This window comes from Pan paniscus, chromosome 8 (genome assembly GCF_029289425.2).
Source record: "Pan paniscus chromosome 8, NHGRI_mPanPan1-v2.0_pri, whole genome shotgun sequence".
Taxonomy (NCBI): domain Eukaryota; kingdom Metazoa; phylum Chordata; class Mammalia; order Primates; family Hominidae; genus Pan; species Pan paniscus.
This window is the reverse complement of record NC_073257.2, coordinates 132,750,124-132,775,120: the sequence shown is the minus strand read 5'-3', so window position 1 is coordinate 132,775,120 and position 24,997 is coordinate 132,750,124. Positions and strand designations below refer to the sequence as shown.

General features: G+C 38.6%; 1 protein-coding gene across 3 annotated transcripts in view; it reads right to left on the bottom strand.

Annotated features, from left to right (window-relative positions):
• Positions 1–266: 266 nt before the first annotated feature.
• WDR11 (WD repeat domain 11) overlaps positions 267–24,997 on the bottom strand; it is a 62,899-nt gene continuing 38,168 nt past the window's right edge. For 2 of the 3 annotated variants that reach the window (XM_003825660.5, XM_008950981.5), the window contains exons 15-29: positions 23,890–24,014; positions 22,992–23,139; positions 20,646–20,752; positions 19,801–19,915; positions 18,923–19,094; positions 9,662–9,770; positions 8,700–8,762; positions 7,485–7,550; positions 6,574–6,751; positions 5,665–5,760; positions 4,998–5,163; positions 4,393–4,490; positions 3,788–3,933; positions 2,952–3,031; positions 267–1,237 (exon numbers count right to left, since the gene is read on the bottom strand). In XM_003825660.5, coding sequence (XP_003825708.1) covers positions 1,080–1,237; positions 2,952–3,031; positions 3,788–3,933; positions 4,393–4,490; positions 4,998–5,163; positions 5,665–5,760; positions 6,574–6,751; positions 7,485–7,550; positions 8,700–8,762; positions 9,662–9,770; positions 18,923–19,094; positions 19,801–19,915; positions 20,646–20,752; positions 22,992–23,139; positions 23,890–24,014 — 1,827 coding nt within the window. In that variant the 3' untranslated portion in view covers positions 267–1,079. The remainder of the gene's footprint in view (positions 1,238–2,951; positions 3,032–3,787; positions 3,934–4,392; positions 4,491–4,997; positions 5,164–5,664; positions 5,761–6,573; positions 6,752–7,484; positions 7,551–8,699; positions 8,763–9,661; positions 9,771–18,922; positions 19,095–19,800; positions 19,916–20,645; positions 20,753–22,991; positions 23,140–23,889; positions 24,015–24,997) is intronic. The other variant, XR_010113213.1, reaches the window with a different exon arrangement.

The following is a 24,997-nucleotide window of genomic DNA, read 5'->3' as shown; positions in this document are numbered from 1 at the left end:
CTCAGGAGGGAAAAGATGGAAGTGCTCACCCCCTCATCTCCAAAAGCTGTGCACTAAGCCACATTCCCACTCGGGAACTCAGAGGTAGACTTGCCCAGGGTGTGGGTGTCCTTCCTGCCCTGTACTGCACCCATGGGATTCCCACATACAGGTTTCTCTGGATACAGCAGGAGCAGCCAGGCTTTAGAGGCTGGGCGACCAGATGACTCCTAAGGAGCCAGCTCATGACCTGGCCTCATGCACAGCAATGCAGAGAACACAAAGGCCTGGATGGAATTTTTAATTTATTTATCATGTTTGTAAGTTACAGACATTTATGTTTTCAGCAACAGTTTATAATAGTTACATCTCATCTCATACTTCAACTATTAGAACAGAGAGAACATTAAAGTACAAAGACTTCAAAAATGAGGTTACTGTGATGTATCATAAAAGGAGTTAAAATTCAAAATATCAAAGAAAGACCTCACCTATCGGACTAAACATAAATCTTAAAACCTCCTATGGGCCTCTGAGCCTAAAATTACAAAACTTAGTGACTGCTTAAACCAAGGAATTAACGGTTCTGTGTTTTCAAGGTAAGAAAACAAAAAATGCTTTGGTAAACTACCTTTAATACTAGTTTAAATGTTTCTGCCTTGTTTGTATCTTGAAAGACTGTATATAAGTACAGGCACAGCATATATTTGAGAAAACATCTCACAAATTTCATTTACTATAGGTTTCTCAATAATCTTTACATTTAATCAATGAGAAAAGTGATTCAGTCTCTTGAATTGTAAGTTAAAAAAATTAAAAAGTATTTCCAGGGACTCTTAAAGCTCTCTCCCAAAGTATAAAATATTATGTACTTTCAAAATCTTAAGCATTCACATTCTTTCTGAGACCAATGCAGGATACAGACTTACTCTCAACATAGAGGCTCATGTGCTTTTGGGCACACATAGTCTTAGAACAGTGGTCAAACAGCTCACAGGACCCTGTACTCCTCTTCATCCTGGACTGTGACAGTGGCCACAGCCAGACCAGCCCCCTCCCATCTGCCTTCCAGGTCAGATTCCCTGGCATTTATTAAGCTGTCACTCTTCAATGGGTTCTTCCTTGGGGGACTCAAGCTCATTCAATAAGTCTTTGCCAGCTGCTCCGGCTTTTGAAGCAAAGAGAACTGCTCCCTGCTTAAAACCGAGGTTCTTCAAACTCCGGGCATAATCTGCATATATAGCAGTGATGAGTTTCTGTAAACCATAGTTAAGGAAAAGAAGAGTAAAAAGGGCTGTTATGAGACTCTTCACAGGCTCCCAGAAGCAGGAAGGGTGAGTCGCGTCTGCTCTGCTGGCTGCTCGGAAGGGACCTGGCGTCCACAGCGGGCAGCACAGGATGAACACAGGAGACTTTTCGCGGGCAGAGGGTGATTCCCGGCCATAGTAGGCCATGTCTCAGTCTGTACCATCATTACCTTTCGTACCAGCTGAGTCCAAAGCTTCTCCTTCCAGAAGACCCAACCAACATCCTCCCAGATTCTCCCATAACCTACACTCAACTGAAGATTGGAAGATGAATGATTGATAAGAGAGGAGAAACTTAACCTGCATATCCTCATTCCATTTGAAAGTCTGAGAGGCTGGCAGTTTGGGGGCAGATATTTATTTCTGAATGTTCCCTATATCTGGATGTTGGGTTTTTAGAAAGCCCTGTCCTATTGTTTTATTTATTTATTTATTTTTTTAAACAGCCTATTGGGTACTCTGTGCTGATGCTTTGATCCTCAAAATGCATACACTGAACCAGTCACCCTCCCAGTGACTAGGTACATGATCTTGAGTAGGCTCAGCCTTTAGTTTAATTTTAAAAAACTTTCAGTGCAGGGCTGGGTGGCTCATGCCTGTAATCTCAGCACTTTGGGAGGCCAAGGTGAGAGGACTGCTTGAACTAGGAGTTCAAGACCAGCCTGGGCAACATAGTGAGACCCGGGTCACTACCAAAAAAAAAAAAAAAGCCAGGCACAATGGTGTGGACCTATGGTCCCAGCTACTGGGGAGGATGAGGTGGGAGGACTGCTTGAGCCCAGGAAGTCAAGGCTGTAGTGAGCCATGATCGTGCCACTCACTCCAGTTTGGGCAGAAGAGTGAGACCTTACCTCAAAAAAAGGAAAAAAAAATTTTTTAGTTTAGTTTTATTTCTCTGTAAAAAAAAAAAAAAAAAAATTATAAACACACACAGAGAAAGAGGGAGAGAGAGAGAGAGAACCAAGTACCTGCCATGTAGAAATGAGAGCAAATGTAAGAATTTGAAGCAAAGTGCAGTGAGCAGCAGCAGGACCATGCAAGCACTGGCCCAATTTCATTCTTTTCTGGTCCTGGGAGTTGCATTCTCAAGTTCATTCTTTTCAAAGAAACCAATGTTGCTCAAGTGCCATTTAGAAGAAATAAAATGTTCTGGCTGATGGGTGGATTATAGTGGCTGGCCTGAGCAACACCTCTCTTTAAGTGCTGTATTTTGTCCCATATCATATTGTCACTAGAGGTGATCGTGAGACTCTTTTAGTTATTCCAGTATATTTTTTCTAGATAAATATATAAAATTTATTCCATGGAATGTCTGGTCTTGAAAAAGTACTATTTCAAAGTACCAGGTCCTTCTACCTGTTTCCCAAATCATTCCTTCATCTTCTTTTTAAGTTCAAACAAGACTTGGGGGCCCTGTCCTCTATAGTCCTTCCTGCCTCCCTCCATCCTAGTCAAAGCTGACACCCATGGTGCAGCCACCTTCTTATCTGATTCTTTGTCCTCTAATTTCTCCCTCTTTCCTGGCTTTGGTGAATCAGAAAATCAGAACATGGATCTTTCACAATATAATATAGTTCCTGTCCAGGCAGCACAACTAAGGGAAATTCCAAAACCCATGCATGTCACTTTCTTCCTCGTCACTACAAACAACCTTGCAAAGGATATCTGTGTCCTCAGTGACTTCAAATGCTCCATACTTGAGGCAAGCTTCCACAAATAAGGCTGCTCTATCAAAGTATCTCATGCTGCTCAACAGAACAAAACAAGAGTTATGCTTTGTGATTTACATCACTGGTGGGCAGCAGCATCGAAGGGTATAAAGACATTTACACATTTTCCCTGGAAACCTGCGTACTGCATTAAGATACAAGCACTTTTCTAAGCCCTGGTTTGTTGAAAAAAGGAGGGAAGAATACTCACATCTCCAAACACAAGCTTTTTAAAAGTAATACTTTAAAAAATGGTGAAATAGTTTAAATACACAAAAATCTACAGAGATATGACAAGTGCCCATGTACCCCTGTCCAGAGTTGACAAGTAATCTTTTGTCATATTTCTGTAATCTACCTCCCTTAGTTTTGAATAAATGAAATGCTCCACAATTAGTGATGGTTGTTCCTCTTCCAGATTTTCAGACGGGATGTCTCCACCTCACCACGCCTTCTGTCGCCTCTCCCCCCTGCTCTCTGGGCCTCCTCTCAGTTGCTCTAGTCAAAGCTGAATGGACCCCAATTCTCTGAAGACTTTTAAATTCCCTTTTTACTAGGTGCCTGTTAGGTCTGATCAGCATATTAGCAGGAAACCAGCATAGCTCCTAGACCGAATGAAGATGTAATGAATACGGACAGTTCCATTCTCCTTTGGGTTTTTTGACAAACCTGAAATGTATACTTCTCCTTTCACTTTACACATCGAGTACCATGACCTGCTAGAACCGCGAGAGAACATGAAGTGACTGCTCACGGGCAGGCCTGAGCAGCCCATGTGAACTCTCGGTTTACCTGTGAAGCGTCTCTGCCACGCTAAAAAAGCAGCCCAGAGAGAGGAGAACCAGGAGAGCCTTTGATTTCTGATTGACTTGTGGAGAACAAAGGTGGTCAACCCACCGCCTTAAAACATCGGCACACTCCTCAGGATTCAAACGGACCTGAGAAAGACGCCTGTGTTAACAACAAAAACATCCTGCACTCTATAAAGAAAAAATAGTAATTCAGTTAAAGTGAGATCTGTTTCTATGAAATACAGGCTAGGCTCTGCTTGACTAGCACACTGCCCTGAAGCTGCTGCATACTCTGAATAATGATAACGGTCTGTGCCTATGGGACCCAGGGCCTGGCTATACCTCTGGACTGTAGTTTCGGCTCAGACTCTGGGAGGAAGAGGAGGCAGCTGCATTTACTTAATTGCTACCAATGCAAGATCCATTTTTAAATAAGTAATGCAATTTACACTCATAAAGAATAGGAAAAGGATAAAGGTTCCAAGACAGTATTTGCAAAGCAGCTTTGCAGGCCAAAAAATGTTTCTAAGTCATAAGTCCAAAGTTCAGGACTGAGCTTTCTATCCCAAATGTTGAGGGCACCTATTGAAACTCGGAACCACCTACTTTTGCCAGCCATGCAGCCCGATTCCACTCGCCGTATGTCTGCAGGTAGCGGCAGGCGTCTGCAGCCTTATCTATCAGGCAGAGCAACTGAACGCCCTCTGAAAGACAAAAGCGCATCCCCTTAAGTGACATTGCAGCTCCTTCTTTGAGAAGTCATTAAAAAGTTAAATCCCCATTTGATCTTATCTAGTTGTGCCCATTTTATACCTACTGAAGACATTCTTGATTTAAATTTTGAAACATAATATTAAGAGTTTTACTGTTATTACTCAAGTAACCAGGGTAGGAAGCACAATACAGTCTGGAGAATAAGTAGGGAGAGCATAGTTCTCTCACAGGTTTTATTGTTCTGATTTGCCTAGGATTGTTGGATTTATGCCTATTATCTCGGCAATTATTAACAGTGCCCCCTTTCACTCTGAAAAGTGTAAACAATTAATTCTGGTTTAGACAATTATATTCATCTGATTTATAGGTAGCAATAATTTTTCTATTTTTCTTCAGCATATGTAAAAGAGAAAGAAATGTCCCTACTAATCAAATACTTTGCTGGGAACAAGGTCTCATTTTTCAGAGAGATGACAAACATATCAAGTGTGCCTTACCTGCCAATTTGCCATTGGCAATCATATTCGTTGCCACCAACTTAATGGTGCTCTGAGAGGGGCCTGACGAGGTGACAGTAGTGACTAAACAGGCTTTCAGTGAATCACAGTAATAATGCTGGTTATCTGCACTTGTTTCCAACAGCAACTGCACAGCTCTGTCTGTCTAGTAAGAGAAACGGTTTTTCTAATTATGAGAACATTTTCCTCCAACATAACTTTTTAAAATTCATAAGGTAGAAAACTAAAGGAAAACACTCATTTTCAAAAAATGCAATTGAATATTTTGTTTACAAATACAAACATTAAACAGAGGTGCTACAATACTCTTTTGAGACAAACATAAAGCCAGAGGCTGGTGTATCTAGGTGCTCGAGTAATTGCCTATTTTAGCTTTGTACCAGTCAATTCAGACACAAAAACAAAACAAAACAAATAGCTGGGCTCCACTGGGCATTATGGAAGTCTAAATTACAAGCTGGTTAACCATATGTTTTTTCTCATGAGGTTTATTGGTATTATTTTGAAAGAAAGCCTAAACTGTCTACAGGGAAGGAGGGACATACAAGGGGAAAATATTATGAAATATATACATACAGATATATTGCTCTGAAATACGAATTAACTAGCAATTTAATGAAGCATGTAGTTATAAAAACTGACATACTTGACCCAAGAGCAGTAGCTGGTCTGTACATTTCCTTGTATGATCATAAGTTGACCGTTTCACTTCCTGTAGATTAACCCTTTCTAGCTGAAATTTCTAGAATTGGAAAAAAAAGAAAAATTAAGCCTGGATTATAAGAGTTTGGAATTATTTAAATTTTACTGTACTTAATAAGATCATTTTAATAAACTACTTTGACTTTTCAGGTTACTAGATAATCAACTTTACAGCACTCCAAACATTTAATAAGAATTTGAACAGCAAAAATGTTGATAGATATTATCACTTGGATGCATACCTGCCTGCCTACAGAAACTGACACTTAAGTAGAGCCGGATGAAAAACCTATGTGCACTGAAGGATTCTGTAGGAGGTTAAAGAAATTATCATGTGAACAGCAAATTCAAACCAAGTGTATAAAGTATTTGTTATTTATAGAAAATTAATGACAGAATTAAAATGAAGCCAAGTTAAAAATGTAAGACAAATTAAACAAGCCTGTTTAATAATAAAATTTTAATGTTTAGTAAACAACTCAGTAACTGTCTATGAGCTTTTCAAATCTTGAATCAGGCTTTTTTTTTAATGCAAATGTACCGAGGGCTTCTTTCTTTTCTTTCTTTTTTTTTTTGGAGACAGAGTCTTGCTCTGTTGCCCAGGCTGGAATGCAGTGGCATGATCTCAGCTCACTGCAACCTCCGCCTCCCGGGTTCAAGTGATTCTCCTCCCTCAGCCTCCTGAGTAGCTGGGACTACAGGCACGCGCCACCACACCCAGCTAATTTTCAAGGGCTTATTTCTATTACTGAACAGTAACTTAGTTTGAAAGTTTCCCAAGTTTAAGATATTGACAAAGATATAAGTAATCAAGATGACAGCTCTAAAGGTTTTGCTGTGTGAAGCAGACTACCTGAAAGTAGGCATTTTCACAGAGCACGTCATAGCATATATCCAGTGGGTTGCTCAGTTTGTCTCGAGGAGCAGCTTCTTTAGGAGCTGTTGTGCTGGCTGACTTTTCCTGGGATAAGCTGTGCAGGTAGTGGGCAGCGACAGTCCAGAAGTGCAGCTCCGATTCATCACCATAGAGCCTGGCAAGGATGAAGCAAAGTTTTGACTGCACTCAGCACACCTGGCCTGGATGGCTTCCTAGAGTAGACTGAGGGACTGGAAGGGAGTGTTGTCACATATCCACTGGGATACTGGCATGGGGCCTGACAGGGTGAAAGGGGGAGGCAGCAAGTTCTCCTGCCCTGCTACTGGGCCTTCAACAATACAGGGGCCTGACTGCATAGGACCCCTTCAGACTCCAGCATCTTTCTGTTCTGTGTTAAGAACAATTATTTACCTGGTTTGCCATTAGCACACCTTTCAATGTGGGCCATTGATTCACATTAGGAAGAAGTTCCTCTGGGATAACTGGCTAGATAAGGTATGAAAGTAATGTGCTATTTATTCTGTGGGGAGAGGAGTCTTTTTTATAAGTGACAAACTCTACTGTAAGTCAGGATATAGAGGTTATCGCTTCTAAATATAATTTATTGGTATATTTAAATATACCTGTATCTGATATTTTAAAACACATATTTTAAAAAGCTGTAGGAGGAAGTGCTTTCCAGAGAGAAGGCCTAGATCTCACATTTAAAATGCAATTTGATTTTTTCCCTATTTGTTATTACTACTGTCAAAATTATTTTAAGTTAAATCTAAAGGATGAACTGATACATTTTTCTAAAATCTAAGTGTTTGTAACTAAAAACCCTTAAAAGAAATGAGTTAACTTGAAATCCTGTCTCTTATACAGAATACATCAAACAATATTACCTTGAAACAAGCAGGCACCTCTGCAAGAGAGTGAATTCTGGATCAAGCAACAGTTTCTTTATGTCACTGTGGAAGAAATCCGGACAAAAGTGAGACAAAAGTTTTCAATCAAACAATAAAGCATGGGGGTTGATCAATATACTCTTGAAATGAAAAATTCCAGTCAAATAACATGTTTAGAATTTACACAAGACAAGGTACTTTACCATGACCCTGAAATTATAAAAGTTGAAGGGGGCTGAGAGTGTTCTCAAGGCTTGGAGAAGCAGCAGCTTTCAGCCACCACAGGGAGCTGCGGCGCTCTCATTTCTGGTTTATAGGCTTGCAACAGTTTTTGAAAGTATTAGCTGCCTAACTACTGGAACAAGAATGCCATTGTTGAAAAAATCATCAAGAACAGTAAATACTTTAAAGAAGATGACATTTGTAATTTATTCTGAAACTATTCCAAAAATAAAGTATCTAAGGAAGAATGGCTAGTGCTTTTATAAATTCGTATTTCTAAAATAGTAAAATACTGAATATTCACAAATCAGAAAGGAAGACATTCTTTAAATCTATAGTTTCCCATTTAAACATAAATGTTAATCTTTGCATAGAAAAAACTAATTATTTTGAATTTTCCATCAATAAAATATCATGCTTAATTTGTTAAATACTATAATTATATGTAACAGATTCTAGATTGCAAAAATGTGTTACGCTTTCCCCAAGAACTCCTTGTAGACCCGTATTTTTTCCTTTCTTATTCCCAGTACATTCTGTTAAATGCCCTTGGCTCTAGGGAGCACATTAATTTCTTAGCCAGACCTGTGCACACCAGCACCTGACACAGAGAACTCATTTTAGAAGCGGGAAGCAGACCCAGAATCACCCTGCGATTCGTCTCCCACTGTGAGGCTTCATGGAGGTTTGTAGTAGAGGCAAGCTGAGCTACAAGGATGCTCACACTATGCATCTAGTCCTGCCTTGATGTGAGATCAGAGCAGCTGGTGCTCATGAACTTGGTGAAGACAGATGCTCTTTCACTGTAACTACTGAATAAGTACTTTTTCTGCAAAACACAGACTCTAACGGGAAGCAAACCTCTAAACAGAATGGTCTCTTCTTGGGCCACTAATATTTTCTAAAACATAACTTATTTTAATTTTGAAAAGTTGAATTGTATTTTTCTTTCTCATATTCCTATCTTCTAATGAAACATGGAGTGCTTACTTAGACAATGAATTCAACTGTTCTTGGAGGAGATTCTTTATTTCTTCATTTTCTGGATAGTCACTGTAAAGAAAAAATTTTGAATGAGTTCATTATCTCTTCACTTAAAATCACGTATTTCTTCACCTGAAAAAAGTTGTGTTAATATAGAGATAACCTTCTTCGTAGTTCTTGGTTAGAAACCTGGTTATAGACCAAAATAACAACAATCTACTCAGGACCCCACCAATCAACTTTAATATCTGCTTTTATCTTATTGAGTCAAAAACAAGAAAATGAGTAAAGAAAGCCTCCTTGGCTTTCAAGAAACCAGGAAATTTATAAGCAGGCTTTAAAATCTATCAGGTTTAGATTCCTTTTAATGAAGAACTTAACAATGTTACTAAAGGAATCTGCTCATTTAGAGCTCTGCAGAATGAATATTCTGAGGAGACAGTGCTTGGAGAACAGACACTTCCTGGCATTATTTTTAAATCCTCCATCCGTGCTGCACATGGCAGGAGTTCAGTAATATTTGTGAATTTAATTAATAATCACTAATAGTTTCTGTGAATATTTTTTTGCAATGAGGCAAATATTGAGATTTATAAGACACAGTATATCCCTGAAGCTAATGATGCTGCTTTTAAAAAGAACGTGCCCGGCTCCAAATTCTCCTGCCTTCCATTGCCCTCTTCACACGCATCCTTTTCATCATCACGACACATCCATGTTCAGACCATAAGACAAGCACACAGCCACCTGAGAGCAATACACGCCCTCACAGCTCCTCACTGACCCACACTTCCACAAAGGCCCGAGAACCCAGAGGCAGCCTGGCAATTCTGTAGTGTCTCTGCCTTCTCTCGGCTTTAAAGGCTCCATTCCCTTTAAATGCTGGAGTACAGGCCATGGCTGACTTTCATGGGTGTCTTTCAACCCCAAGTAAATTATGAAAGAAAAAGAAAAGTGAAAAAACTTACACATGAGAAATGTCCAAAGAATACTGTCCATTCCAAGGCTGGTGTAATAAGAAGGCTTTCAAGGCAAGAGAGGCCCTTGGAACAAGGAGATAGGGGCACCACACAGGCTCTAGACAACAAAGAAAGGTTTTTAAAAATAAAATGAAGTTTTATACTACAATGAAGCTTCAGCTATAAACCATTTACAGAGCAGTCAGCAGAGAGCAACAGGTAAATCTGGAACAACTGAGAGTATATTCAATGTAGTCACTGCTTAGGAAACACAAGCCAAGAGCAGAGAGAGTCTCTGCATTCAAATCTGATTAACATATTCTTCTTTTCCCCCTTTTTTGATTTTTTTTTTTTTTTTTTTTTTTTGAGACAAAGCCTCGCTCTGTCACCTAGGCTGGAGTGTGGTGGTGCGATCTCGGCTCACAGCAACCTCAGCCTCCCGGGTTCAAGCGATTCTCCTGCCTCAGCCTCCGAAGTAACTGGGATTACAAGCACCTGCCACCATGCCTGGCTAATTTTTGCATTTTTAGTAGAGATGGGGTTTCACCATGTTGGCCAGGCTGGTCTCAAACTCCTGACCTCAGGTGATCTGCCCACCTTGGCCTCCCAAATTGCTGGGATTATAGGCATGAGCTACCACACCCGGCCTTCTTTTCCCCTTTAAAATTTAAGTATCCTGTGTGGTATACAACTCTGGTACTACTTAAATAAAGGATTCAATGCAATGATTCAACAAATAGCAACAAAGTTCATTATTTTTAAATATTAAAAATAAATATATTTACCTGTATGTACTTTTGTTTTTCCGAGACTATTCAACTAACATGGCCTATCAACCTTGAGTATGTCACTGAAGGGATCATGCCACCTGTGATCACTAGCATTCCCAGGTCTCACTTATAAAGGTAGCTCTTGAACACAGGGGCTATCTTCTTAGACTCTAGGCCCTAGCATCCCCCACATCCAGCAGCTGGCTTACTTAGAACACTAACAAGCAAGATTTGCCTAGTTGTCAACATGTTTCAGTGCAAAGAAGCAGAAGACCTAAAGGCTGCAATGCCCAGCAGCTCTGCTCTGACCACCCTACACTCCATCGGACTCGACCTTAGCTCCAAATTTCTAGGGGTGCCCTAGCTTTTACAACTTGGCCTTACTACCAACTCCCCTCCAGAATCCTGAAGAGGCTTTATCCATGGATCCCTTGAATAGACACAATTATGTAAAATGACACAAACTTATAAATGGTGTTGGCTTATTTAAGTGACTGTATTTGTCTGTTTTCATGCTGCTGTAAAGAACTACCTGAGACAGGGTAATTTATAAAGAAAAGAGGTTTAATTGACTCACAGTTCCGTATGGCTGGGGAGGCAAACTTACAATCATGGCAGAAGGTGAAGGGGAAGCAAGGCACATCTTACATGGCAGCAGGAGAGAGCCAGCGAGGGGGCAAATGCCACACTTTTAAGCCATCAGATCTCCTAAGAACTCACTCACTATCGTGAGAACAGTAAGGGGGAAATCTGCCCCCATGATCCAATCACCCCCTACCAGCTGCCTCCCCTGACCTGTGGAGATTACAATTTGACATGAGATTTGGGTGGAGACACACAGCCAAATCGTATCAGTGATCCACATCAACTCTGGACTGTGCAATTATCCAGTATGATATCCAATATGATAGTCACTTAACATATGGCTAGTATAATGAAGGAAATGAATGTTTGTCTAATTTAAACTTAAAAAGTGATTATTGATTCAGTCATTGGATAACTTTTAAATATGTTTGAAACAACTTGAATACATGCCTACTTTTTCAACTGAAAATTTTATAAAATCTAAATAGAGCTTAACTGTTTCTGCTGAAAATTTGTCCCATAAATTTTGAGGGCAATTCATTTTACAATAAATGTAAAATACTGACAGAATTTTGAAGAATGAATAATTTTAAAAAAGTAAAATGTCTCCCTAGTAACTTTTAATACTGATTATATGTTGAAATAAAACTTTGGATATATTGGCTTAAATAAAATTTTAATTAAAATCAATTTCATCTCTTTTTACTTTTTAAAATGTGGATACTAGAATTTAAGCTTACCTATGTGGCTCACATTATGTTTCTATTGGAAAACTCTGCTTTAGAAAACTTTATTCTATGTAGTTAAATAAAAATTAAATTATACATAAAATATTTTATGTGGATTTTTCAATTTAAAAGCCAGAAAGTGATTGGAAATATTTTTAATAATACTTTTTTTACACCCAAGAATTTTAATATTGATTCAGTAAAATCACTTAAAATGCAGTCCAAATTCAAAAGTCCCTTGTTATTCCCCAAATGTCCTGACAGCTGTATTATTTTTAAAAATCTGGGGTCCAGTCAAGGCTGGTACACTGCATTGTTATGTCTCTTTAGTCTATTCCAATCTAGAATGGTCCTCTTCCTTTTTGGTTTTGGCCTTACATGACCTTTTCATTTTTGAAGAGTCCTGGTCAGCTGCTGTGGAGAATGCCCTACGTTCTAACTTGTCTGTTTTCTGATTATCAGATTTGGGTTAAACATTTTTGGCAGAGTCTGAACAAAGGATGCTGTGTACTTTTCACTGCATTGCACCAGAAGGAACATGTTAGCTGTCTGGTTACAGGAAACACTAAATCTGATCATCTAGATAAGGGGTATTCACCAGAGCTCTTTCTTATCAGGGCACCTTCTCCACTGTATAATTAATTAGTAAGTAATATGTGGAGGAAATATTGTCAGATTGAATTTCCTATTCTCAAACATCCTTTTACTCAGTGATTTGACATCCACAAGTGATCCTTGCTTGTGTATACAATTAATTATTGTATCGGGGCTGCAAAGTGGTGATTTTCTAATCTTATTCTTTCCGCATTTGTCAGCTGGCATTCTTCTGTCCACCTGAGCTTTTGCCTCTTGCCCACTTCCCCTTTCCTTACTGTGACTATTACTATGGAGTGAGGGTTTCTTTGGTATTCTGCACTTACATCAATACCACCATTAGTTTTCGTGATGCTCAGACTACCCCCAGTTTGACAGGAGAAGCCTCTTATGTCAGGTCCTCCTTGGTTTTTCAATTCCTTACTTGAATTCTGGCACCACAAGATGCCCCAGACCCATCTTGCACCTTTTGTGCCTCTGTCCTGAAATAAACTTTTTGTCCAAAGAGCTCTGGCTCCTTTTAGCCTGGAAATGGAACTTGCAAAGTAAAATCTGGGTGCTATGTGCGCTCACTGCCATTGAGTGTCATTGCAAGAAAACTCTCTGTGAGCAGAGCCAGGGAACATACATGTTCAAGAAGTCATGATTTTTTACCAACCCAAATCCACCCCTGGAATGTTTCTTCCCACCACCGCCATTTCCCATCCGTATCTCCCTTTCTATCAGCACAGATCTTGGCTCCCCAAAACTGCAATTTGGTTACTAATGTGTTCCAGACTACAACATGCACAAAACAGCTTCAGAATTACTAGTGTCACCATCAACTACCCCGGTAAAGTTCAACATTCCTTAGCAATTCTGTCCTTAGAATATAAACCAATAAAGGTGTGCAGTGAATGGGAAGTTCTGTGTTTTAGTTATTTGAACTGTTTTTGTGTGTGTGTGTGGTTATGTTACCAATATTGTTGTTACACAGTTTGGTTCAACTGTGTCTTGCATTCAATTTTAGGGTTTGCTTTTTCTTCACTCTTGTTTTCACTGTATATTTTTAATATATAAAATATATAAATGGTTCAAAACTTGAAACTGTATAATAAAGATAGAGAAGTTTCACTGCTATCCCCATACTCTCCATTTTTCCATCTACATCTTCTAACTATTCTCATTGGTTTCTGGATTATTCTGTGTATGTGTGGTGTGTGTTTTAGTAAGCAAACGTGTGCATGAACCTATGTATAAAATCCGCCCTTGTACACAAGCAGGCTATACATGCTCTTTTACACTTGCATTTTTCACTTACACATATCCTGGATATCACTCTACATCAGGTCACAGAGCTATTCCTCACTATTTTACAGCTGCATAGATTACTCCATTCTGCAGATGTCCCCAGATTTATTCAACCAATCTCCTACGGCTAAGCAGTTCGGCTTTTTTCAAAATTTTGCTATGAATAACTTTGTGTGCATTTTGGTCACAGTGTCTGAATGTACATCTTAAGATAAATTCTTAGCACTGGGATTGCTGGGTAAAAAGGTAAATGTGCATGTAGCTCTGTTAGATATTGCCAAATTCCTTCCTATAGGGATCTTACTGTTAGCAATGGATGAGAGTGCTTGTTTCCTCATAGCCTTGCCAACAGAGTATATTTTCAAGCTTTTGAATCTGATAGGTAAGAAACAATTTTAATTTGTATTCTTCTCTTTTTAAAAATTTACTTTTTAAAATTATTTTCTTCTTTTATCCTTACCAGTAGGAGGTCAAATATTTTTCTTATTATAAATAAAGTTGAGTATCATTTCATATGTTAAGCATCATTTGTTTATCTGTTTTGCCCCTCTGTAGACAGTCTGTGACTTGTGAATTACTTTCCTCCAGGTAATCATTTGTATTTGGCTTTGCTTATTGAACACTTTCTTTTATTCTTATTAAAGATTTTCTTTTGCTTTGAATTTTTTTTTTTTAATTTCCACTTAGTCATCTTTTCTTTTACATCTGGGCTATAAAGGAAGGATTGTATCTTGGAAAAATGAGGCTTATCTAACTACCTACAGAAGCACTGAACACTTAGCACTGAAAGGGATGCAGGTGGCTAGCTTACTTAACTTTCTTTCTATTCATCCTTCATAGACAACAATCTATATAATTCTCAAGTCAGCCCCATTCATATTTTAGATAGTATATGTATATGTTTTAGGTAGATTCATGTAGATAGTTGTTGGTATTATATCACAGTATGTTTGGAAATGGTAAATGTCAGGGAAAAAAATTAACTATACATAATAATCTTGGAATGGTTCAGGGAAAGTTCTCATGCTGTGTGGTAATTTCTCAATCAATGAACAAATGAAAAGATACAAGAGAATCCACGTAGAAGGCGGCATCGAGTGTTTACATCATGCAAGCAAGACAACATTTACCAAGTCTGAATAAAAGGAGGGAAATACCTTATTTTTAAAAACAAATATGTTATTTCTCCAAAAGCAAAATATTGTTGACAGCATCCCAATGAGCATGAACAAACTGAAAGTGACCCTTACTACTTCCCTCCCTCAAATGAATTGAAATCTTTCTTCTGAAGGGTAAAGATCAGCCATGAAAAAGTAATAGGAGATCATCTCACATCTGGAGAAACTCACATGCAAGAGCTCATTCACCTCTGAAAATTACACAATTAGAATGCAAAAGCAGTTAGCATCATTGCTGTTTGTCATGGATTCTGCTCCATCTGGGCTAAAGTTATGTGAGGTATGAATCATAACACCCAGGTTTTTAGCTACCTACGTGACAGGAATGCAGAAAATCAGTAAGCAAAGAGCCAAGAAGAAAATCAGTAGAAAAAAGTTATTCCTCCACCACTTGGAAGTGGCAACATTAAGGTGAGCTGGAAGTCTGGGAAGGAAAGGACCATATTTTGTGATTTTGTTCAGTGTGATTCAATGAGCGGTGAAAAAGAGAGCTAAGGAACACTACTGGCGTTTGGGGCAGGACAATTCTTCATTGCGCCAGATCGTTCCAGGTTGTTTAGTATCCCCAGACCTCCCCACATCGGCAAGTCATTGTGAGACATTTCTGAATGCCCCAAGATTACCGAAAATGGCTGTGGAAAGCTGTGGCAGATGAAGAAGAAAGGTTTGTGCAGAAATCTGATTTCAGAAAGCTTCTTTCTATATATGCTTACTTAGGAAAAATGTGCTTAGCAGTGGCCTTTAACACTGGGGAGGGGAAAACTGGCTAGCCATATGTAGAAAGCTGAAACTGGATCCCTTCCTTACACCTTATACAAAAATTAATTCAAGATGGATTAAAGACTTACATGTTAGACCTAAAACCATAAAAACCCTAGAAGAAAACCTAGGCCATACCATTCAGGACATAGGCATGGGCAAGGACTTCATGTCTAAAACACCAAAAGCAATGGCAACAAAAGACAAAATTGACAAATGGGATCTAATTAAACTAAAGAGCTTCTGCACAGCAAAAGAAACTACCATCAGAGTGAACAGGCAACCTACAGAATGGGAGAAAAATTTTGCAACCTACTCATCTGACAAAGGGCTAATATCCAGAATCTACAATGAACTCAAACAAATTTACAAGAAAAAAACAAACAACCCCATCAAAAAGTGGGCGAAGGATATGAACAGACACTTCTCAAAAGAAGACATTTATGCAGCCAAAAAACACATGAAAAAATGCTCATCATCACTGGCCATCAGAGAAACGCAACTCAAAACCACAGTGAGATACCATCTCACACCAGTTAGAATGGCAATCATTAAAAAGTCAGGAAACAACAGGTGCTGGAGAGGACGTGGAGAAATAGGAACACTTTTACACTGTTGGTGGGACTGTAAACTAGTTCAACCATTGTGGAATTCAGTGTGGCGATTCCTCAGGGATCTAGAACTAGAAATAACGCTTGACCCAGCCATCCCATTACTGGGTATATACCCAAAGGATTATAAATCATGCTACTATAAAGACACATGCACACGTATGTTTATTGCGGCACTATTCACAATAGCAAAGACTTGGAACCAACCTAAATGTCCAACAATCATAGACTGGATTAAGAAAATGTGGCACATATACACCATGGAATACTATGCAGCCATAAAGAATGATGAGTTCATGTCATTTGTAGGGACATGGATGAAGCTGGAAACCATCATTCTCAGCAAACTATCAAAAGGACAAAAAACCAAACACCGCATGTTCTCACTCACAGATGGGAATTGAACAATGAGAACACATGGACACAGGAAGGGGAACATCACACACCTGGGACTGTTGTGGGGTGGAGGGAGGGGGGAGGGATAGCATTAGGAGATATACCTAATGCTAAATGACGAGTTAATGGGTGCAGCACACCAACACGGCACATGTATACATATGTAACAAACCTGCACATTGTGCACATGTACCCTAAAACTTAAAGTATAATAATAATAAAATTAAAAAAAAAAAAAACACTGGGGAGGAAATTAGGTTGAACAGCCCCTGATATCAAGTCAATACTATTTAAAGGGTGTGGAAACTGCATGATACCAGAATGCTATTAAACAGTCTCATATTCTTGCATTCCTTTTAGATGCTGCTAAAAAGACTATTAAGATTTATTTTGATGGCTCTTTGTGTCCCTGACATATAGGCAGCCGATAAGAAAGGTTCTCCAACTCAAAAACAGGAATTCTAATCTTCTAATTTGTCTGACTGCCCCCTCTTTATTGGAGGAAGAAGTGGCCTATCTAAGCTGCTCTAAGAAAATGTACAGATGTGAATCAATATTTTATGTTCTCTACTTGTTTTCAAGGAGAATTGAAGAAAACATAGGAAACACCAATGTTATGACCTATTTTATTTTTATCCCATGTCAGTAAGCCCCAAATATACTTCTAATTCCTCAGAATAGAAATATACTACATCAAACTTTTTTTCCTCAAGACCAAATCGGCCATGAATCTGGAGGTGAACACACAGATGTCTTTTTCCTCACTCCACATTTACACTACCATAGTTTTCATTCTTTAACATTTATTAAGGGTTGTTCTGAATTTGAAGTTCAATTTGTGGAATGAATACACAATTGCATGACCTTTCCCAATTGCTATTTAGTTTTCTCTTTCTGGCTGAGGCTGTAACATTAGAGATTGAAAAGAATATAAAAAAAAAAATCAGAAAAATTTTAAAAGAAACATGTGATCTAAAATCTGGCCACAGGCCAGATGTTCAAGTATGGTATTGAACATGGGTTAATACAATGGACTCCATTTCTGTAGTCAGTTTAATTTAAGAACAAGCTACGCCTTGACTTTGGAGCTTTTTAGATTCAAATTTTATATTAAAAGTGAAGGAAAAGCTCTTCAAACATTTAGATAGCAGTTCCACACTTCTTTATCTAGAATTAGTAACCAATTTTTTCAAAAACCACCCTTGAAGTTCCTTCAATGTCCTCAATACCTTTAGGTTTAAAATGAATACCAATGCTTGCCCTTTCCTAGGAGGCCATCCTGGTGCTTCCCCAGAGCTGGCAAACGACACAAGGACAGACATGGGAATGTAGGTCTTGAATTCTGGCTTCACCTGATGGCAGTCAGTTACATAGTAAGAAGCGGTGGTGCCCAAATGCAGTGGGCAGGGGTGGGCAGTGACAAAAACCAAAGCATACCTAACTAAGTTAAAGGCAGCCCTGCTAACATTAGCAGCAACTCAGTAGTGCCTCAAGCATGAACACAAAGTGAAAAACCAGGTTTTTAAAACCTTACTGTGTCTGAAGTGCCAAATATTGATTCTACAAAGGTTCAGAAAAGTCTCATGAAATTTTCTACATATCAGCCTAGAGTGTGCACCAAAGTTTTGCTGGGAGAATACTCAGGCAAGAAGTTCCCTCCTCCACTCCAAGTAGGATCAAGTATCTTCCAAGGATGAACACTGTATTGCATCAGCCAAAAGCTGCCTTTTAAACTGATAAATGGAAGCATTCACAATTGTCCCATTCTTTTTTTTTTTTTAGAAGTCACATACGGAGTATATTCTACTAAAATGCTTTTTATTCTGGTAAAAAGCAATGTCAAAACAACCATACAAAACAGAGCAAGATACTGCAATCTGCTAATTTGCTTGACTGGTCATTTTACTAGTCACAGATTGGCATCAAAATTCATAATACTCAGAACACTTTCTAAAGTGACTTTTCAATGATATATGGTGGCAAAAGACATAAGGCCATTATTAAAAAGCCAGCAGCCTTATCACTAGATTTATGTCCTCTGATGAGTTTGCCTAAATTCTGAGTAAGCCATTTTTATAAACATAAACATCTTTTATCTTGTTAACAAACCAAAGAAAAGAGTCAAAAAAGGGGCACTTAAAAAACCTGAATTGAGAATGATTGACATCTATAGTTACAAAGATTGCAGCATCTCAGCAGTAAAAACACTCAAGCTTCAAGTTAATATATTTTCTTAAACTCAGATTCTAAGAAAATAAGACTGAAACGAAACAGAAGCAGCAGCTCTCTCCCCAAAATACAAGAGCTTGTGGCAAAGTAAAGACAGGTTTCAAAGCCCCCTATCATTAGGATTCCATACCGGTTAACTCTTGTTCATCCATTCTAAAGCACGCAGACTTCATAGACATCTCTAGGACTCTGATGCACCCATCATCTGAGGCCAAGATCACTTTATCTGACGTACACCAGTCCACATCCAATATACGAAAGGTCACATTTCTGCCACTTCTTAAACTGCTCACCATCTGAACCTTCAAGAGTGAATTTGGGCATCACTTCCAGACAGAAAAGGAAGATCTTTATTATTCTAGATTAAATGGTCAAGGAAGACAGTCTGTGGCAAAGGCCCAGTTCAAGTTTAGAACTGAACAGCCTCTGGCAATCTATCTTCCACAAATAGGCAGCATTTTAAAGGTCTCAGAGACAGTGATAACATTAAAAAATAAATAAATCGGCTGGGCGCGGTGGCTCACGCCTATAATCCCAGGACTTTAGGAGGCTGAGGCGGGCAGATCACCTCAGGTCAGGAGTTTGAGACCAGCCTGCCCAACGTGGCGAAACCCCGTCTCTACTAAAAATACAAAACATTAGCCGGGCGTGGTGGCACATGCCTATAATCCCAGCTACTAGGGAGGCTGAGGCAGGAGAGTCACTTGAACCCAGGAGGTGGAGGCTGCAATAAGTCGAGATCGCGCCATTGCACTCCAGCCTGGGCGACAAGAGCGAAACTCCATATCAAAATAAAAAATAAAAATAAATAAATAAATAAATAAATAAATCTTGAGTTGTTACCTTTAGAACACAAATACCGTAAAGTAAAGAAAATAATTTGTTATGGGAAACTTGACGAACTCATTAAGTACTTTTCATTTCTAAATCAGAAAGAAGTTTTTTAACAAAGCACAGTTCCTATGGCTAACAATTTATTTACGTTTTATCCTCATGGAGAGGGCCTACCTCTTTAGTATCCCACACTTCAGCTCCATCATTGTACATTGCTATTAATTTTTGATTTCCTTTACCAGGAGCAAAACGAATCTTCCTCACCCAACTTCGGTGTGTGGGTATTCCTCTGAAGACAAAGAAACAAAAACATCAATACAATGTAGAGTGAGATCTGGTCACCAGAAGCTATGTCTAACATCTCTCACTATTTCCATTTCTAACAGGTCTGATGATGGGAGAACCCTTTACTTGCTGGGACTGGGGGCCACATCTGACAGAAAGGGCCTGCCCTTTAAGGTCAGCTAAGACTTCTGCAGGGGCCACTTGCAGATAACTATCTCCTAAGAATGCTTGGCTCAAGGCCCATCCTCCCAAGTTTAGGTGAAGGGACCCAAGGGTCCAAGCTACACCTCCATGAGTTTACTGATCCTTCTTGCCAAGTCACAAGCCTCTAATGGAACGATATCAAGATGTCATTTTTTGGCTGGGTGTGCTGGCTCATGCCTGTAATCCCAGCACTTTGGGAGGCCGAGGCAGGCGGATCACGAGGTCAGGAGATCGAGACCATCCTGGCTAACATGGTGAAATCCCGTCTCTACTAAAAAAATACAAAAAAATTAGCCGGGCGTGGTGGTGGGTGCCTGTAGTCCCAGCTACTCGGGTGGCTGAGGCAGGAGAATGGCGTGAACCCGGGAGTCAGAGCTTGCAGTGAGCCGAGATTGCACCACTGCACTCCAGCCTGGGCGACAAAGCAAGACACCATCTCAACAAAACAAAACAAAACTAAACAAAACAAAACAAAACGATTTCATTTCTTTTTTTTAATGAAATAACAAGATTTCATTCTTGGCTTATACCTGGATACTCTGCCTTTCAAGTCCCAGAAATTTAAATTTCCATCCATATCTCCAAGCACTAATGTATCACCTTTCCAAGCGATGCAGGTAATACTACCCATACTTCCCTAGAAAACAACAGCAACAAACAAATATAAATTTCACTATGCTGTATAAGACATTATAATAAATATTTTAATAAAACTTAATTTAAAGGGCTGTGCTTTAGTATGCTTTTAGTCATCAAATCCTAAAACAGACTTTAGACACTAACAAAGAGCTACATTGCCTATCAATTTCAACTATGAAGAAATAGGAGATTTCAACTTCATAGACATTAAGTAGTTACTGGAACTAGATTTAAAGAGAGGGGATGTCTTTTGAGGAACAAATACCTCAAAAAAAAAGGGGGAAATTAAAGTAAGAAAAACAGAGAAGTAAAGGGAAGGTTTTCCAGAGAGCCAACTCAAACTTATCTCTCACTGCAAAAGGATAACTAAATCCATTCCAAGGGAAACTTAAAGCTCTTTTATAACTAATTGTGCCGTGATTTTTCTATTGAAAAAAGGATCCAGAGCTTCACTGACACGTTTTGGAACATTGTGGAATCATGAAGGTGAAGAGATGCTGTTTACTAAAGGCATATGCAGTTTAAATTCACAGAAAGCTTTGCACAGAAGTTACATATAGAAGCACAATATAAGAATGAAATGCTGCTGTAGTCAATCTAACTTGGAGGAAGAAAGGAACTTGCAGTTCTAACAGATGCTCAGAGGTGGTATCATGGAGGGCTCAGCAGCCTGGGCTCTGCAGTCACACTGCCTGGGCTTGAATCCCAGCTTGAAACTGGTATGTGATTTGAGGCATGTTTACTTAACCTTTCTGTCTTGGATTTATTGTCCATAAAGTAGGGTAAGTTCATGAAACTTGAGTTGTTGCTAGTATTAAGAAATTTATAAAGGCAAAGGCCTTAAAGCAATGCCTGCCATGCAGTAAATAGTCAATACATGTTAGCTATTAAATAATATTACTGCTCAATTACTTCTCTATTTATTAAAAGAAATTTTATTTTTGCATTTATTGTACAACATAAAAATTCAAATGGTATCCATGGTAAAAAGTAAGAAAACTCTAGTGGTTTGAATAATTGACCATTAGTGGACTAGCATACACACTGAATACCGTAAAAACTCTGGTAATAGTCAAGAAACAAAACAAAAACTGGATTTAAAAATCAATATTATAATAAAGTCCATTAATAAAAAAAACATATTAAAGAAATGAAATTCTGTATAATATGAAGCAACATTTTAAGATATCTACTTTCCTAACCATAAAATAGAATGTTTAATTAAGAAGTTGCCTTTGAAGAGACTTCTGAAACTAGGTCATAATAGACTCTGCAACTTCCTTCTTGCTTTCTCAGATCACTTACTCTAGGGGAGGCCAGTTGTCATGTCGTGAGGACACTCAAGCAGCCTTATGGAAAGATCGACATGAAGAACTAAGGTCCCTCGTCAACAGCCAGCATTAATGTGCAATAGCCTGTGAGGCAGCCAACTTGGAAACAGATCCTTCTGTCCCATTACACTTCAAAAGACTGTAGCCACAGCCAACATCTAGATTGTAACTTTATGAGACCCCAAAGCCACCTATAAAATTATGGGGGTTGGCATTCTACTAGAGCATTCCATTTTTAGATGGCAATTTAAAATAAATATACCTATTTTAAAAAATCCCCTCATGCCTTCATTTAACCATTATAATAGCCTGCATTAGTTAACATAAACATTTTCATGATCCATCTATTAAAAACTATCTATGAGATGCATGCTGACACAAATGATTAATGGCAAAACTTTAGTTACAGATTCCACAAGGCCATAAGGATATATGTAAGTTAGTAAATGTTAATAATACTATTACACTTACAACCTGATTACTATTATCCAAAAATAATACTAGATTGTAAGTCAAATCCTTCAGGGTAATGCCTGAAATGGAAAGAAGACAGATACTGAAGTCAGACAGGCCTGAGTTTAAAACACTGCTCTGCCATATAAGTAAGCTGGGTAACTTTGGGAAAGTTACTTCTTCTCCCACAGTTTTGTTATGGGTAAAATGGAGATAACTCCTCATGGATTATTACAGGGATAAAAATGAGTAGCACACAGTAAACATTTAATCAAAATAGTTACAGCGTTATTCTCTAGCAGTATGGAACAAGTTTAATCGATAATATCTCCTTAAATAAAGTTTATTTACATTAGGCTTTTCTGAAGTTTCCAACTTAACTATGCCTTCACTGGATATGGAACCAACAAAACAAAATCTTCTTGATGAAGATTTAATCAAGGTTGTACTCACATCTGGTGGAATCCGAGCACTGTCTTTTACTGAGTTTCCTTCAACAGTGAGATGATAAACTTGGCCATCAATATCGGTAAATACAAAATGTTCCCGGGCAGAGATGTTCTGACTAAGTTCAGATTTACTTTCTGCCTCCTGCAGCAAGCTTTGGGATAGTGAAACATATGATAAAGATGTTTTTTTTTTCCCTAGAGTGATACTCATAATTAATTAACTTGCCCAAAGTACAGACGCATTAAGAGGAGGTCCAAAACTATTTTTTTAAAAGTCTGAAACTAATATTTGCCCAGCTAATTATGGGTAAACATGAATCACTCCTTAACAGCCACAACATCAGAGGAAGTTTACCCTGCACAGAGAGAAATGGTGATCTAAACTTAATACAAGAAAAATAAAATTCATAGAGATTTTGGCTATAGAACTGTGCTCAACAGAAGGGAGGCTGTACAGTGACCCAACATTATCTCTGAAGCTTTTTATCTGTAAGATTGGTATGGATGGGGATGATACACAAATTTAGGATTCCCAACACATTTTCTTTGGTGTGTATAAATGATAACATGATCTATCTGTATGTCTATGCTATGTTCATTTGAATTTCAGAAGCTGAAGTGTATGGAGTAGAAGGGCACTCGGAATGAGCACATTTACTACTAGATGCTGATGGGTGAATATTACTGCATATGTTATTAGTTACAATAAACAGTATAGTACAATACTAAAAATGATAAAATTATCTTTTTAGTAATCTGGGTATGTACTGAAAGATGAAACTAAGTATGTTCAAAAGCAGAGTCCAACTTGCTACCATAGACACCTTCCGATGACACTTGTCAACTTCCCAGACATGATGCTAATGGCACAAATGACAGTGTCAAGAAACACTGTACTGTACCTGATCACAGATGATTCAACAATACTCAGCTCTGTGTCTGAGACTACGGTCTGGCGGGCCATGGCCTCTCGAGTAGCAAGTTGCTTCTTTCTCAGGCTCTTCAAGTTGTGAGATGGTGACCACTCCTGTAAAGCAAATGCAGACAAACCTAGAAGTGCTAGGTTTCCTTCTGTCAAAGAATCGTCCAGAAGAGCTGGGCACACACACCACTGCCCAGTATCATTTATTATTACTACACATGAATCCACATTTGTTCTTTAGATTTTACCTACTTAGAGAAAGGCTAAATGAATGCATTTTAATTGGAGCTTTTATGGCAAACTTCCAAAAGGTCTGACCTTTTGATGTTTTTATAAAATATTTACAAAATGAAAATAATGAATTCAATGATAGTATTGCCTATTCCTCGTCTCCTCCCCCATCTCTTATGTGCACACGATAAGACAATCACAGTTCTCCAACCAGGGTCCTTTATCATCCATAGATTCCTCCAAAATCACTTGTTTTATTTATATATTCTTTTATATTCCACCTATTGTAAAGCCTTTTAGTCCAATATCCTCGCATATGTATAAGTTCTTAACATGTAGTTATTATCTAATTTACATAAATAGTATTGTGTTTATATGTGTGTGTGTGTGTATATATATATATATATACACTTCATCCTGTTTCTTACTCTTTCCACTGTATTTAAGTCCTCTTCCTCCTGTTTCTGCATGCTACGTAATACTCCATGGGTGCATCAGCCAATTGTTAATCTGTCTCCTCTCTCAGTAAAAACACACAGATGGTCTCCAAACTCACATCATGACAAAACACACCAGTCAATATCCTTGCAAAAGTTCATTTACGACCAAGAGCTCAGCGGACACAGAAGATGTCTGTGTTTGCCCAAGTGCTGCCAGTGTGCTTTACAGAATGGCTGCATTGGTCTACATTCCTACCAGCAATGCACAAGGATTCCCATACCCTATGTTCCACCCGTACTTAACGCTATATGGCTGTCCAGTTTTTGTTAGTCTAAACGGTAGATCCATATCATGGTTTGAACATCTCTGAAAAGTGATGAGTTTGAACATTCCTTTATATGGCTTGTTGGCCTTTT